The sequence below is a fragment of the Schistocerca piceifrons genome, chromosome X, assembly GCF_021461385.2.
Source record: "Schistocerca piceifrons isolate TAMUIC-IGC-003096 chromosome X, iqSchPice1.1, whole genome shotgun sequence".
NCBI classification, from domain to species: Eukaryota; Metazoa; Arthropoda; class Insecta; order Orthoptera; family Acrididae; genus Schistocerca; species Schistocerca piceifrons.
In genome coordinates, this window is record NC_060149.1 from 1,127,008 (window position 1) to 1,144,908 (window position 17,901).

The 17,901-nt window shown below is 42.8% G+C and overlaps 1 protein-coding gene across 3 annotated transcripts in view; it reads left to right on the top strand.

Annotated features, from left to right (window-relative positions):
- LOC124722872 (F-box/LRR-repeat protein 6) overlaps positions 1–17,901 on the top strand; it is a 213,505-nt gene that overhangs the window by 172,263 nt on the left and 23,341 nt on the right. For all 3 annotated transcript variants that reach the window (XM_047248008.1, XM_047248006.1, XM_047248007.1), the window contains one exon: positions 8,429–8,602. In XM_047248008.1, the coding sequence (XP_047103964.1) occupies positions 8,429–8,602 (174 nt within the window). The remainder of the gene's footprint in view (positions 1–8,428; positions 8,603–17,901) is intronic.

The following is a 17,901-nucleotide window of genomic DNA, read 5'->3' on the forward strand; positions in this document are numbered from 1 at the left end:
CAAATGGGCATCAGAAATGATATAAATACGTCTGGATTTTAAGGCAGGGATCACCTCTCATCGCTGGAAACCAGCAGCACCACTACAATGCCAGAGTCACGCCAGACAGTGAGACACCTGGGCTCTGCCAGCAGCAGCCTTGGGTTCGAGACAAGGCTGTACCTGCCACCAGCACTAAGTCCTTTGCAAGACTCAGTGCCACAGCCCCGCCAACCTGCCGTCAGTGCCTGCCACTGTCAGTGCTGAGTTCCTTGTGGATCTCGGTGCCACAGGAACAGCCGCCATCCAACTCGTGTCTGTGGGCAGTAGGTCGAACCCCACACACAGCAGACTCCATATGCCACACAACCAGAGCCATGTGTGGAGCTGAGGAGCCATTTCCCAAGTGGACCATGTACCTCCACTTATGTCAACATCTGTGACCTCCAAAGGCCACCGGCCTCAGCAGAGCAGGGCATCAGTTCAGCATTTAGGGCAGAAGCTGCCGTCCGTTCATCAGCACCAGCCAGAAACAATGGGGAGGGGCATGTGTGTCTCACTACGTCATGTACTGAATTCAGTAAAAGTCATTTGTAACTGTCAACAGTATTTCACACGAGCCCACTGGCCTGTCAGCATCACTCACTCATACTCCAGCTTGCTATATAGTGCTGTCAGAAGTGGAGAGTTGCAGAGAAGTACTGGTGGAGGGGGAGGAAAGGTGATGCGGATCAATATGTTAGGATTTGCATAGAGTATGTGTAGTGAGTAGATTTGAACCAGAAAGAGGTGTTACTACAAAGGTTGCCGGAGATGATGGAACTATTTAGTTTTATTGGGTGGACATATTACAACTATTCAACCGGACACAAATGGGTAGTCATCTTGTGCTGACCATAATAGATCATTTTTCTTGTTAAGAAGAGATTGTGCCAATGCTGGACCAACAGGAAGTCACAGTCACACAAGCATTGATTAACAGGTGCATACTGAAGTTTGCAGTTTTGAGGTCGATAACTACAGACCGGGATACAAACTTCATGTCATACCTGATGAAAGAGTTGTGTCACTTACAAAGAGTACAAAAATTAAGAAGTAGTCCACTTCATTCTCATGCTAACGGAAGAACAGAATGGGTTCACCAGACGATTGGAAGAATGCTGAGTTATTACACGAATTCACACCATTCAGATTGGGGGACATATTTAAGCTTTGTGGTGAGTGTGTATAACTCCAAGGTACACACTCGCACAGGGCTGTTGCCGCTGATGTGGTGTATGGGAAGAAGATGCCATCACCATTTGACTTGATTCGACAAAAGGGAGGCAGGAATGGTGAATCAGTCTGAGAAGTGAGGGATGTGTGGAGAAGGGCCCAGCAAGCAAATATGAAGGCACTGAAAAAATAAGAGGATGCAGTGAAGTGAGTGTGAACATTGTCACAGTACAGAGAGTGAGACAGTGAGTCCTGTTATCCAGTCCTTATACTCCAAAGGGAAAAGCAAAGAAATTTGTAGCACAGTACCAGGCCCCATATCACGACATTAAGACTACTTCACCAGTAAATGTAAAGCTACAGGTACCTACATGATCAATAATTTTGTGTGTTGGGCATTATTGACCATGCAAGGAAGTGACATCACAGGAACTGGGAATGAAAATAAGGAAGGAACCAGGGAAGAAGAAACCGAGAGCTGTATAGTGAGAGGAGCATGCCCAGATACCTCATGCTCGATACAAGGTGGAATCCAAAATTTTCGGGACTGGTACTGCCATCTGGAAAGTAGGAGTAGTAGATCTTTGTACCGCTAGGTGGTGAGAGCTGCATATGTGACGAGTCAGTGTGCGGAGTGGCAGTCAGCCGGGAGGACGTGTTGCGTGTCCACAGTGATGTTCGTAATACTCTGTGTTTTGTGTGTGGCGGTTTTACGATGGATCTGTGAACGGAACGGCATGTCTGTATCAAATTCTGTCTTCTCGTCACAGGTTATCACTGGCAACAAGAGCTGGATTTACAGTTATGACCCAGAGACAAAGCAACAATCCTCCCAGTGGAAGAGCCCGGGTTCACCAAGACCCAAAAAAGCGTGACAGGTGAAGAGGAAAGTGAAGAGCACGATCATCGTTTTCTTAGATACTGAGGGAATTGTGCACAAAGAATTTGTCGCACCCAACCGAACAGTGAATTCCGTGTACTGCTGTGATGTTTTGAGACAGCTCCGTGAAAACGTTTGGCGACGACGGCCAGAACTTTGGCGTCAAGGGAACTGGCTGCCGCATCACGACAATGTGCCTTGTCACACGTCCTCGCTCACCGGGACCTTTTTGGCAAAAAACGACATGGCGGTCGTACCCCACCCACCGTACTCGCCAGATTTGGCACCTTGCGACTTCGCGCTATTCCCAAAACTGAAACTCAAGTTGAAAGGCCGTCGGTTCGACACTCTAGAGAGGATTCGAGAAGCATCGCTGGCAGTGATAAACACCCTCAAAGAACAGGACTGCCAGAAAACGTTTGACCAGTGGCAGAAGCGCTGGGACCGGTGTGTACGTGTGGATGGGAACTACTTCGAGGGTGATGGTGACCATTAGGCCAAAGGTAAGGTTTTCAACAGATGGCAGCACTAGTCCCGAACATTTTGGATGGCACCTCGTATACATTAAGGCCTAGGATGTAGTTGTTATGTATTATGTTTTGTGATTCTTTTTTTTTTCTTATTTTCTTCTGTGTATAGAATGGGGCGTTGATATCTTAGTTGAGATTGTATGTTAGTTGCCTGTAGTATGTGGACACATGCTGTCAGAGACAGCAGGGTTCTGATGGGAGGGTAGGGGAAGTGACATGATGTGACGTGACATGATGTGACGTGACGTGATGCTGTCCCTTGTCCTCAGATTGCTGTACTGTGGAGGGCCAGAGGAGAAGCATGCTAGCGTTGGCAGTGCTGTAACTCTTTGCTAGAGTCAGAGTGGGGGCGCTGCAGGGTCGTGACCTGAGTGGAGGAGTTGTATTTTCCAGGCAACAAGTTGTAAATTTGTCCATCGATAGTTAGTCACTGAGCTTAGTGTTTAATGTTTAGAACCACAGAACAAGGTGAGGAGGCTTGAAGAGGTATTCTCACAGGTGCAACAGTTAACAAGTAATAATGGGTTTTTTAGGGAAGGTGACAAGGCACACAGGAAGTCATCTGGATCATATGCACATTTGATAGAGCAGATGCAGGAGGTAGCCCGAGCAGTGCCAGCAGTCAGCATGCCGCACAATGCCAGAAGGGTGAAGAGGGGATGAATAGAGGCTGGAAATAGAATATTGAAAATCTTGTTCAGAACAGCAGACGTGATGGGAACAGATTGAATGAAACTGCAGAAGCGGCGAAATAATTGGCTGAGGCAAATAGAGCGACAGTGGAATGGCATTCCGTGCAGATAACGAATCTGAAGGGTGGGGTGCTAAATGGCACACAAACATACATTGGCAGCTCACCGAGGAGGTTACGGATTATGACAGGGCCTAGGCGAGTACTTTGAATCGAGATTTGGAAGCCGCAAGAACACGAATGCAGGCACTAGATGTGGGGATAACACTGACAAGATTGTTTCGATCTTTAGAAGATAGCATTTGGGATGCAAGAGTGGAGCTGACAAACTTACAGGAAGCTGTGGATCAATTTTTTTTTTGCAGGCAGTTGAATCTAGTCTTGCTGTCCCCTGAACAGTATTTGAAAGGATTGAGATAGGCCCTGGAAAAAGGTACTGCCAGAATTGCAGCTAGTAGTGGAGCTGGGCAACTAGACTCTCCTTTTCTACTGCCATAGTGTGGCAGTGGAGGTTATGACAGGTAATGCACAATTGTATGTGTCAGTGAGAGTATCTGTAGTGAGCAAGTACGCACTGTTTACACTCTGCACCTCTGCGGTGAAGTTAGCGGCAGTGGGGAAGTGTGTGCAGGTGAGAGAAGAGAGCGTGTTGCTAGTAGCAGAAGACAGGGATTAACATGTGCTGATGGCTGAGGGTGAGCTTCAGCAGTGCCAGAGTGGGATGATTAGTATATGCCTGGCATGTGATGTTATCACAGGTGGAAGTGCATGTGTCGTGCAGCTATTCAGAGGTAGGATGGAAGGACATCTGTGTCAGAAATAGATGACTGAGCCCTATCTGTATTTTCAGAAATCTGTGTTATAAAAGATATACTCAGTATGCAACAACATGTTAGTGTTGACCAGTTGCTGTGAACAAGGGAGGCTCATGGGAGCAAAATGTTTAGTGTTACAAGGTAGTGGATGGGTGATCGACGGGACTAAGTGTGATGTGCTCCCTGCCGCCGTTGGAAAAGCAGCTGCAGCAGCAAGTCGTATACCCCTAGCTTACTTATTTGTTACATAGTTTAATTCTTAATTTCTTTGTGTGTTTTTGGGTACTTGCATTGTTTAATTCATAAATTTCGGGCGTATTATAGTATTTGAGAGTTGTAGCATTGCGCTTTAGTGTCTACTTCGTAGATTCTTACTTAAATTCCGTGTGAGTTTTGTATAGGAGGTGTAATTTCGAGTTTTAGCTACTGTAATCGTAAATTCAGGCAGATTGTAGCGCAGTCGTTAGGCATTTGTATAGGTTAGTTAATACATTCTTTGCGTGTTTCCCTTGCGTTATCTAGGCACGGACTCGTGTGTCAGTAACTGTTGTTCAACATCGATTAGAATGGACAGGGACTGTGATTGCTGTGTTCAGATGAGGGCTGAGTTGGCATCCCTTCGCTCACAGCTGCAAGCGGCGCTGACTTTGGTCGCGCGGCTTGAGGCTGTTGCCAATGGGCACCACTATGGGGAGCCGGACTTGGGTATCACGGGAATGTCAACCTCGTCCCGACTGTCCCCAGATCGGTCTGCCGCTGTGGTTGCCCCGGTTGCTGCCCGCAGTGGGGCTGAGCCCTCGCCTGTGGTTGATTGGGAGGTCATTCCAAGGCGTGGCAGACAGCGAAAGACGTCCCCGGAGGCTGATCAGAAAGCCTCCCCGGTGCGTCTGACAAACAGGTTTCAGGCACTGTCTCTGGCTGAGCCAGGTGCAGCTGCCTGCCCTGTTTCAGAGGATGATTCTCAGCCTTCAAGGTCCAGGCAATCACAGAGGGTGGGCTTATTGGTAGTTGGGAGCTCTAATGTTAGGCCCCTTAGGGATATGGCGGCTAAGCAGGGGAAGAAATCCAGTGTGCACTCCGTGTGCATTCCAGGTGGAGTCATTCCTGATGTGGAAAGGGTCCTTCCGGATGCCATGAAGAGCACAGGGTGCAGCCAGCTGCAGGTGGTGGCACATGTTGGCACTAATGACGTGTGTCGCTTTGGATCTGAGGAAATTCTCTCTGGATTCCAGCGGCTATCTGATTTGGTGAAGGCTGCTGGTCTTGCTTACGAGATGAAGGCAGAGCTCACCATCTGCAGCATCGCTGACAGAACCGACTGCGGACCTTTGGTGCAGAGCCGGGTGGAGGATCTGAATCAGAGGCTCAGACGGTTTTGCGACCGTGTTGGCTGCAGATTCCTTGACTTGCGCCATAGGGTGGTGGGGTTTCGGGTTCCGCTGAATAGGTCAGGAGTTCACTACACTCAGCTGGCGGCTACACGGGTAGCGGAGGCTGTGTGGCATGGACTGGGCGGTTTTTTAGGTTAGAGGGCCTTGGGAAGGTACGGGGTGGGCTGCAATCTCAAAGGGTGCATGGCAAATACAGGATGTGCTTGGATCAAGGAACAGTCGGAATTGTAGTTGTAAATTGTTGTAGTTGTGCTGGGAAAGTCGCTGAGCTTCAAGTGCTAATAGAAAGCACAGAAGCTGAAATCGTTATAGGTACAGAAAGCTGGCTAAAGCCTGAAATAAGTTCTGCAGAAATTTTTACGAAGTCTCAGACGATGTTCAGGAAAGATAGATTAGGCAGAATTGGTGGTGGTGTGTTTGTGTCTGTCAGTAGTGGTTTATCATGTAGTGAAGTCGAAGTAGATACTCCGTGCGAATTGGTATGGGTGGAGGTTATACTCAACAGCCGAACTAAGTTAATAATTGGCTCCTTCTACCACCGACCCCCAGACTCCGATGATATAGTTGTTGAACAGTTCAGAGAAAATCTGAGTCTCGTAACAAATAAATACTCCACTCATACGGTTATAGTTGGTGGGGACTTCAACCTTCCCTCGATATGTTGGCAAAAATACTTGTTCAAAACCGGTGGTAGGCAGAAAACATCTTCCGAGATTGTCCTAAATGCTTTCTCTGAAAATTATTTCCAGCAGTTAGTCCACGAACCTATGCGAATTGTAAATGGTTGTGAAAACACACTTGACCTCTTAGCCACAAACAATCTAGAGCTAATAGAGAGCATCATGACTGATACAGGGATTAGTGATCACAAGGTCATTGTAGCTAGGCTCAATACCGTTTCTTCCAAATCCACCAGAAACAAACACAAAATAATTTTATTTAAAAAAGCGGATAAAGTGTCACTAGAAGCCTTCCTAAGAGACAATCTCCATTCCTTCCGAACTGACTATGCAAATGTAGACGAGATGTGGCTCAAATTCAAAGATATAGTAGCAACAACAATTGAGAGATTCATACCTCATAAATTGGTAAGAGATGGAACTGATCCCCCGTGGTACACAAAACAGGTCCGAACGCTGTTGCAGAGGCAACGGAAAAAGCATGCGAAGTTCAGAAGAACACGAAATCCCGAATATTGGCTAAAATTTACATACGCGCGAAATTTGACACGGACTTCAATGTGAAATGCCTTTAATAGGTTCCACAACGAAACGTTGTCTCAAAATTTGGTAGAAAATCCGAAGAAATTCTGGTCGTATGTAAAGTACACTAGCGGCAAGACGCAGTCAATACCTTCGCTGCGCAGTGCCGATGGTACTGTTACCGACAACTGTGCCGCTAAAGCGGAGTTATTGAAAGCAGTTTTCCGAAATTCCTTCACCAGGGAAGATGAATGGAATATTCCAGAATTTGAAACACGAACAGCTGCTAGCATGAGTTTCTTAGAAGTAGATACCTTAGGGGTTGCGAAGCAACTCAAATCGCTTGATACTGGCAAGTCTTCAGGTCCAGATTGTATACCGATTAGGTTCCTTTCAGATTACGCTGATACAATAGCTCCCTACTTAGCAATCATATACAACCGCTCACTCACCGATAGATCTGTACCTACAGATTGGAAAATTGCGCAGGTCGCACCAGTGTTTAAGAAGGGTAGTAGGAGTAATCCATCTAACTACAGACCTATATCATTAACGTCAGTTTGCAGTAGGGTTTTGGAGCATATACTGTATTCAAACATTATGAATCACCTTGAAGGAAACGATCTATTGACATGTAATCAGCATGGTTTCAGAAAACATCGTTCTTGTGCAACGCACGAAGTAATGGCCGCTATCGACAGGGGATCTCAAGTTGATTCTGTGTTTCTGGATTTCCGGAAGGATTTTGACACCGTTCCTCACAAGCGACTTCTAATCAAGCTGCGGGCCTATGGGGTATCATCTCAGTTGTGTGACTGGATTAGTGATTTCCTGTCAGGAAGGTCGCAGTTCGTAGTAATAGACGGCTAATCATAGAGTAAAACTGAAGCGATATCAGGTGTTCCCCAGGGAAGTGTCCTGGGACCTCTGCTGTTCCTGATCTATATTAATGACCTGGGTGACAATCTGAGCAGTTCTCTTAGGTTGTTCGCAGATGATGCTGTAATTTACCATCTAGTAAGGTCATCCGAAGACCAGTATCAGTTGCAAAGCGATTTAGAAAAGATTTCTGTATGGTGTGGCAGGTGGCAGTTGACGCTAAATAACGAAAAGTGTGAGGTGATCCACATGAGTTCCAAAAGAAATCCGCTGGAATTCGATTACTTGATAAATAGTACAATTCTCAAGGCTGACAATTCAACTAAGTACCTGGGTGTTAAAATTACGAACAACTTCAGTTGGAAAGACCACATAGATAATATTGTGAGGAAGGCGAGCCAAAGGTTGCGTTTCATTGGCAGGACACTTAGAAGATGCAACAAGTCCACTAAAGAGACAGCTTACACTACACTCGTTCGTCCTCTGTTAGAATATTGCTGCACGGTGTGGGATCCTTACCAGGTGGGATTGACGGAGGACATCGAAAGGGTGCAAAAAAGGGCAGCTCGTTTTGTATTATCACGTAATAGGGGAGAGAGTGTGGCAGATATGATACGCGAGTTTGGATGGAAGTCATTACAGCAAAGACGTTTTTCGGCGCGGCGAGATCTATTTACGAAATTTCAGTCAGCATATGTATGTAATAACTGCACTGTTAATGTGAGTTGCATAAATTTGTATGTAAGACTACACCAAAAAGTATGGTTTTCATAGATATTGATATTTTTTAATCTTTATTTGTTCTGAAGTATTTTATGTACTCATACTTTTTTTTCATTTCTTAAGGATTCTCAACCTGTGTGGATCATCAGCAAGTCTTCATGCTGTGAAAGCTGTTGTCTTGAAATGTCCTTTACTAAATTCTCTGAACCTATCATCTTGCCGTGCATTGTCTCGTGGTATGAAGAGACGCTATACTGGCGGTGAGATTTCTGAACTGCGCAGCAAGTTAAAAAACAGGTGAGTTGAAGTGATGACTGAGAGCCTCAATATTTGAACTCCTGATGTACCTTAAGCACATTCTAAGGCCATAAACTGCTAAGTGTGACCAATCGAGTCCTAAAGCCCCTTTTGTACATCAGTTCTAAAAGATTTTATATGCCACTGCCCCATTAAAGCATAGACGTTTCTTCCAATAAGTTGGCGACATATTTATCAGTTGGCCCCACGGATGGAAAAAAATTCGATGAGTTGTTGGAATGTCTCAGCAGTATTAACAGTAACATCCAGTTCACTATGGAAGTTGAAAAAGAAAATGCATTGCCCTCGCTCAATGTCCTCACGAACCACAAATGAAATGGATGCTGAATGTCCTTGTGCACCACAAATGAAATGGTTGCCTTCACCATAGCATTCACAGAAAATCTACACACATCGATACATAGTTGCACATCGTCAGCTGTCATCACCCGGCACAGAAATGCACTGTGTTACAAACATCGGTACATCATGCAAGAATGATACCAGATGTCGTTAAGCTGCCCCACGAGCTGAGCCACCTACACGAGTTCTTCAGGAACAGAGGCTACAATGATCACCAGATAAATGAAGTTGTCCCAAGCAAGACTGCAGTAAGACCAATGTCAAGGAGCAGGAAAAGAAACTTTTTTTGCCATTCTGTGGCTCTGTGTCGGACAATGTAAGTCACCTGCTGAAAAGACACAAAATCAAATCGATTTTCAGGCCTCTGTTAAAAATGTGGCAGTTACTGAGACCAGTTAAAGAAATGGCAGGTTCCTGAACACCTGAGGTCCGAAAGATACCTTGCGAGCACGGTGAAACTTGTGCGGGACAAACATTGCACAGTATAGAACGACACAGGAAGGAGCACGAGAGGTTTTATCACCTACACTACCGTGAAAAATATGCTGAGCGTGCTCGAGAAAATGGTCACCGTATCAAATTTGACAAAACCTCTGTCACGGTTTGCACTAACAGCTTCTGCGGCTATGTAATTAAAGGAGCCGTGGAAATAAAAATGATTGACAACATTCTTAACAGAAATGGCAGTCTTGAGCTCAGTGTGGCATTAGACCCAGCAATCACAAGGCTGAAGTGGGTGCATTGAATGTTGAGTCATCTTAGGTTCACGTATGGTGATGCTGTGAGCATCAGTGACATTACAGCTGGCAGCTAGCAGCTAGCACATATAAGGGTATACCAGCAGTCAGTCCACTTGACAATGCCCGAGGAGTGCTCGGTCAGAAGCTTGTGGCAATTTAACCTCTTGAAGTGGCTAGAAGCCCGAGAACATTTTGTTGAATGTTACCACCATGAAACTGCATTCTTATGTTCTAAGCATGCTCAGTCAGGTTCACATCAGCAGATTCCAAAGGCCAATGCATTTTGCTGAATTCTGCCCCATGTAGGAAGGTGTTCATGGGATGGGGGTTGACCTCTTGAATTATTTAATTTAAGGACAGACCCATTGCTGAAATGTTGACTACAGGGCTGGCCAATAGATTGGAGAATCCTGTCCCAGTACTGCACCTTCTTTGTGCATGTTGGTGCTGGAGAGTTTGTACTGTTGTTCATAATGAATGCCTAGAGGCCATATTGATCAATTGGAGACTATTGCATAATGTCTGGATTGACACATGCTTCTTAGTTGCCTCCAAAAAGGCAGCGTGCAGTTCTTTACATACAATCCATAATTTGTAGGTAGTGGTCAAGAGCTGTTGCTGACCATAGGTGACCACTAGGAGGCAGATCTTCAATGTTTTGTGTCCTACAATAGTGGTTATATGTTCAAATGATGTTGCTATGTGTGCCAGTTTGGTGGGAAACTTCCCATGCTGACTACCCATCCTGCCATGAAATAACAGTGCACACACAGTCTAAGCTTGAAATGACCTTGTGAGGTATTTTGAGAGACTGGACTGCATATACAAGCCACATTGTCCCATTTGCAATTTGGGGGACAACCCTCTCTACTCAGCTACAGTGAGAATGAAGGTTTACTTTTATTTCCATTACACAGGTGTCTGCATGTGATTTCTTGTGCTCAACAGGGTTTTGCAAAAGTGGTGTCTTTTTTTTTTTGAAAGAGACATGAGGATTGGATAAAACTTTTTTTGAGCAGGTTATGGGCATGATCAGCCTTCGTACATCAGTAAAAACTGTTATTTCACTATGTTAGCTTATAACAAACACATTTTACTGGATAAAACATCAGTTATTAAATTAGAGGCTGATATCAGTGATATACTTGAGGAAAATGTGGCCTGGCTCCCGGACAATTCCCTTTTGATCAATTGACTAGTATTGTTCACTTCCACACAAACCTATAGAATGCAAAAGAAGTAGCTATTGTGCAGTTGTGCATAATAACCAATTACCAAAGCTGTGTACTCACAATTTGTTGATAGCAGTCTTAAGTGGGAACACAATTTTTTCATGATACTAAAATAATTATTATCATCAACATTTGTTCTGAGAGTGATCTTCCATTTCAGTGACTCCAGTATCTCAAATTCAACATATTTTAGCTATTCGTTTGATAATATGTACTGGCATAATATTCTGATGCAACATTCCAGCATTAAAAAAAAAAAAAAAAAAGTCAAATCTTTGCAGCACAGCAGTTTGAGTCATGCGTGGGGTAGCCTCCCCTCCCCACCCCCGCCAACTCCACCCCATCTTCACCCACCCCCTCCACCCAAATATGTGCAGACCTCGTGTCATAATCTGTTCATACATCTTGATACAATTATTATAACATCTCCCTGATGTATTTTGTCACAAATAACACTCCTTAATAGGGAACAGAGTGCAGATATGCCCATAACACCAGAACAGAGGACTATATCCTTTGTGAGCTGAAGTATTTGGTATTTGCACAAAAGGGAACAAAGTATGCTGATGCTAAACTACACATTTCGCTGCCAAATAATACCAAAGCCAGAAAAAGTAATTCATCTTTGTTTAAAAATGAGTTAAACAAGTACATGTTTGACACTTTGTTGTACTCCAAGGAATAATTGTTTTATAGTAATGAATAATACCTTTTGTGTGAGGCTCCTATGTTGCGCACACAGTTGGAAATTCCTGTTAATTGCTTCCTTATTTTATATAATCTCTAATCCATCACTGCACCATCTGTACTTATAATCTTCTCTGACAATTTGTATTTTAATTTAGGCTGATAAAGGAAAAATAATTTTCAACACTCCACTTTTTGTAAAGTTCATTACTGCCACTGTTTTGTTATTGATGTTGCAGTCATTACTGTTTATAAGCTACATATCGATATTTGTATTCCATGTACAGGCTCATTTCAGATCCAAGTTGTAGTATCTACAGTTTTCTTACAAATAACTCAGATTAGATTAGATTAGATTTACTTTCATTCCAATTGATCCGTAGTGAGGAGGTCCTCCAGGATGTGGAACATGTCAGAAAAACAACAATACATGACAAATATTTAAACTAAAACAAATAAGCTAATGTACCATTCCACAGGTCCCAAGTGGAATGATCGTCATTTTTTAATGAACACTAAGAGTCATTTTACAAATACTATTGCACTGAATTTAAAATAAAAAAGTTTTTTATTTATTTATAAGGTAAGAAACACACACACACACACACACACACACACACACACACACACACACACATTTTCAGTGAACACATTACTGCACTGAAATTGTGCAGAAGATATGTTGTACTTATATACAAATCAGTTGGTTTTCCTCAGAAATTCATCAATGGAGTAGAAGGAGTTGGCCACCAATAAATCCTTTAGGCTTCTCTTAAACTGAATTTCATTGGTTGTTAAGCTTTTTATGGCTGCTGGCAAGTTATTGAAAATGTGTATTCCTGAATAATGCACACCTTTTTGTACAAGACTAAGTGACTTTAAATCCTTGTGAAGATTATTCTTATTTCTAGTATTGATTCCATGAATTGAGCTATTGGTTTGAAAAAGTGATATATTTTTAATGACAAATTTCATTAAGGAATAAATATATTGGGAAGCTGTAGTTAGTATCCCTAGTTCCCTAAACAGGCTTCTGCAGGATGTTCTTGAGTTCACACCACATATAATTCTTACTGCACGTTTTTGTGCCCGGAAAACTTTAGCTTGGCTTGATGAATTACCCCAGAAAATAATCCCATATGACATTATGGAATGAAAGTAAGCATAGTATGCCAGCTTTTTCATTTTTATATCCCCTATGTCTGACAAAATTCGCATTGCAAACAGAGATTTGTTAAGACGCTTCAGCATTTCTGTGGTGTGCTCCTCCCAGTTGAATTTATTATCAAGCTGTAATCCCAAGAATTTAACACCGTCCACTTCTTCTATCTTCTTGTCATCATATGTTAGACATATACTCTTGGGACACCCCTTACAAGTTCTGAACTGCATGTAGTGTGTTTTTTCAAAGTTTAGTGACAAAGAATTGGCTAGGAACCAGTGATTAATGTCTACAAATATTTTATTGGCTGATCTTTCTAAGACTACACTTGATTTGCTATTTATTGCAATGTTTGTATCATCAGCAAACAAAACAAACTTGGCATTTGGTAATGTTACTGATGAAAGGTCATTGATATACACAAGAAAAAGTAAGGGCCCCAAAATGGAACCTTGTGGGACCCCACATGTAATTAGTTCCCAGTTGGATGATGCCTGATAGCTTGATACATGTCTCTTTCCTAATAACACCCTTTGTTTCCTGCCAGAGATATAAGATTTGAACCATTTTGCAGCATTTCCTGTTACACTATAATATTCTAGTTTACTTAAAAGGATATTGTGATTTACACAGTCAAATGCCTTTGACAGATCACAAAATATACCAGTTGCCTGCAATTTTTTGTCTAATGAATTAAGTACATTTTCACTGTAAGTGTAGATAGCCTTCTCAATATCAGAACCTTTTAGAAATCCAAACTGTGACTTTGACAGTATGTTATTTGAGATAAGATGGTTATAAAGACGACTGTACATTACTTTTTCGAAAATTTTTGAGAATGCTGGCAACAGTGAAATTGGACGGAAATTTGATGCTATTTCTTTATCTCCCTTCTTAAACAGTGGCTTAACTTCAGCATATTTCAGCCATTCGGGAAATATTCCACTGATAAACGACTGGTTACACAGATAGCTTAATATGTTACTTAGCTCAGAATCACATTCTTTAATTAACTTTGTTGATATTTCATCATACCCACTAGATGTTTTTGATTTTAAAGATTTTATGATGGACATTATTTCTGTTGGGGTAGTGAGGGTCAAATTCATATTATGGAAGTTACTTGAAATGTCTGGTCTAAGGTAATCCATAGCAGCATCTACCGAACCTGACAACCCCATCTTTTCAGTAACAGTTATAAAATGTTTGTTAAAAAGTTCTGCAACACTATACACATCTGTCACCAATGCATCATTTACTCTTAATGCTATTTGTTCCTCTTCATGTCTGGTTCTACCGGTCTCCTCCTTCACTATATCCCATATTGTCTTTATTTTGTTATCTGATATGACTATCTTTTCCTTGTAATATATTTGCTTTGACATCCGTATTACAGTCTTTAATATTTTGCAGTATTTCTTATAATGTGCTATAGCATCAACATTGGAAATGTTTCGGATTGACAGATACAGTTTTCTTTTTGTTTTACAAGATACCCCTATTCCTCGAGTAATCCATGGCTTCTTTGTAGACTTTGCTCTAACCTTGGTAAGTTTTGGGGGAAAGCAGTGTTCAAATAAGGTAGGCACTTTATTAGCAAAAATGTTATATTTTTCATTCATGCCATGAGCACTGTAAACATCAGTCCAGTGAATGTCTCTGAGGAGTGTCCTAAAATAATCAATTTTTGGCTTACTGATTACCCTCTTGAGCTCAGATTTAACAGATTTTATATCTTGTTCAGTATTAACATTTAACAGAAGGAACTGCATGTCATGGTCTGAGAGGCCATTGACTATTGGTTTTGTAATATAATTTTGTTCATTTGACTTTTCTATAAAGATATTATCAATGGCTGTTTGTGAGCAAGTGGTTATCCTAGTGGGGAACTTTACTGTGGGAATTAAGTTGAATGATAGTGTTACTAACTCAAATAGGTTCTTATTGGGAGAGTCTTTAAGGAAATCTACATTGAAATCACCAGCAACCACTATTTCTTTGTTTTTGGTTGTTAAATGGGCCAGTACAGCTTCAAGGTGGTTTACAAACAGATTAAAGTTACCTGCAGGTGCTCGATATACACTTAATATTATGAAAGATTTTTTGTGAAATTCTAATTCTGTTGCACATGCTTCCATATGCTGTTCTAGGCAAAATTTATGAATGTCTATGTTCTTAAATTTATGACAGTTCCTGATGAATGTGGCAACTCCTCCTTTCTCCATTTCTGATCTACAATAGTGAGATGCTAACCTAAACCCTGTAACACTTAAAAGTTCTATACCAGTGGTCACATGATGTTCAGAGAGGCAGATTATGTCAGCTGGGTTTGAAGACTCTAATTCATCTATGCAGATAGTTAATTCATTAATTTTATTTCTTAGTCCTCGAATATTTTGATGCAATAAAGATAGCTGACATTTCACATTGACTGACTTAAAATTGGATGGAGTTAAAATACCTGCTGACAGTTGAAAATTCTTAACCAATGGCTGTTTATGTTGATGTAATAAGCTGGAATTATGTTTTTTGATTTCTTTCTCAAACTGAAGGTTTGTCTCAGTTCTAACCTCTCTTAAAATTTGTTTTCTTTCTGTCCTCCCTACCCTAAAAAAGGGTCTTTTCTGAATCCTATAACCACTGGTATTTTACCACTCATGACAGTGCCTCCCCCCTTTAACTTTCCTGCTATTTCCCCAGCCAATTTACCCTTCCCCTTCCTGTTGAGGTGAAGGCCATGCCTAGTATAATCCCACCTACTGACAGAATCAACATGAACCACACCAATGTGTGACCCCGCACCCGACATGAGCAGCCGTTCCAGCTCCAAATTAACTCTCTTGACAGAAGAGTTCAAATGAGGTCGGTCATGGCGCCCAAGAACAGATACAAACTCAACACTGGTATGCCTCGATGCTGATGCAATCTTCGCCAGGTCACACTCTATGCTGTACCCAGGATCTCTGTCAATACTGTTACCTGCCCCACCCACTATAACCACGGTGTCTTCCTTAGTGAAATCTTTGCAAAGTGATCCTAAATCCTCTGTCACCTGCTCCAGACCAGCACTAGGTTTAAAAAAATTGGTGACCTGGTATTCTGATCCTAGTTCATCCTGCAAGAGTTGGCCAACACCTCTTCCATGGGAACTACCTAACAACAACACTTTCTTTCTCTTTACTGATTTCCCTACATTCTTACTTTTCAATTTGCTGCTGAAAGTTTGTTGTGCCCTGTCTACACCTGTAACTGCTTGAGGCTCACCAGCTTCTAACTGAAGCAACAGGTCAAATCTATTTTCCACATTCACCATAAAGCTGTCAGACAAAGTTCTAGGCCTGTTCCTCCTGTTGCCTGTTGCCACTTCCCACCTCTCTTTACCCTTCTCCCTCCTTAACCTGTCAAGATCTCCCCTGGCCTTGTCTAACTCAGCCTGAAGGGCAGCAATTTTCCCCTCCTGTTCCAGTATCTTCCTATCTCTACTACAAATCCTACAAAACCACTGATGAGTCTCATTTACTTCCCCTATTCCCACGCCACTACAGTCACCCACATGGAAAAAACTACAGCACCCATCACACCAAAGCCCCGACCTAACAATTCTACGGCAAGTCAAGCACTTTTCACTCATGATAAACGTAATAATTTATTAAGAATAAGTCAGTTAAATTACAGATAAACACGAAAATATGGTTACACAAATTTGGCCTATACGCAACTGTGTGTAAACAAAAACAAAAGTGCAAAGTTTCTGAAACAACAAGTTAAACTTTACGCTACTTTCCGGAAATGCTAGTTAAATAATGAAGAGGTACGCTAAGTTAAATTGCTGGAGAGAGCAAGGAACAACTAAACGAAATTCTATAGATTTGCTGCAGCAGAACGTAAACAGAAAATACGACTGTACGGTCTTTTCGCGTTTTCTGCTATATTACGTAATGAGAAATGAAACCTTTAATGGTACACTTAAACGGCACACTAATACACATATTTACCACATAATCAGTACTAATCTATGTGTTTTATAATCTAAAATAACTTATCTTTACGAGAACACCAAACCTCGCGCTAGTCGCTTGGCTGCAGGGCTGCCAACCTGTGCACAGTAATTGCAACAATTGTCACAGAACACCGGAGCTCTGCACAAGTGTGGACAGAAAACAGTAGGTGAACACTCCAGGCCAACCCAGGCCAACCCAGTTCATCATAAAATCGTGAAACAGTCCTAAACAGCAAATTGAAACTTCACGAAGTGCGAATGATGCACGAGAGAAAGGGGCGTGCTGCAGACGCACAGCTGTCCTCACTCAGCTGGCAGTGGTGCTAGCAGCAAGTGAAGCAGGCACTCTTGTTTTGGTGTCTCACCAACGGTGCCAAATACGAATGCTGTAGTTGTGTTGGTGGCAGCATATGCAGATGTGTGCCATACTTCTCCCCCCTTCAGGGAGCCAGTACAACAGGCACTGGTGGAAGAAGACATGGGCCACAATGGCAGAACTGCCACTGGAGACGGATGGTGGTGGCTGAGGAGGCCACGGCATCACCCCAGAAGACTCTGTGGCAACTGAGATGCAACAGCAGCTGTGTGTCGATGCTGTTCACCTTCATTGGATCGTCAGCATCCTGTGATGTGTTGTTGTCATGACACTTCACATTAGCAGAGGTGGAGTCAGCCTTGTGGCACCTGGCCCCTGGATTGGAGTGGTGCTTGCAGGCAGACTCCCCACCAGCGTCTGCTCGACTGCAGATGTGGCACGTAGTAGCCCAACTGAGCATGCAGACAGTTTGATGGCTGGAGAGATACACCCGATGTCTGTAGTGAACCTCTGCTGACTGCACATCATCTACACTGTCACTGGCACCCATCCAGGCTGCCAACTGAAGGTATGTGCCCAGACAGGACTCCCTAGGGCATATTACAAAGATCAGCCATGGATGATCTCTGCTGGGCTTCAGTGATAGAGTGGTGTGGTCATATAGGTGTTGAGAAACAGAGGCAATGCTGAGTCTTCTGACAAGTCTACCAAGCACTTTTGTAGCTGCATCTTAAAGGTGCGTGCCATATGCTCTGCCTTCACATTCGATAGTGGGTGAAATGGTGCAGACGTGAAGTGT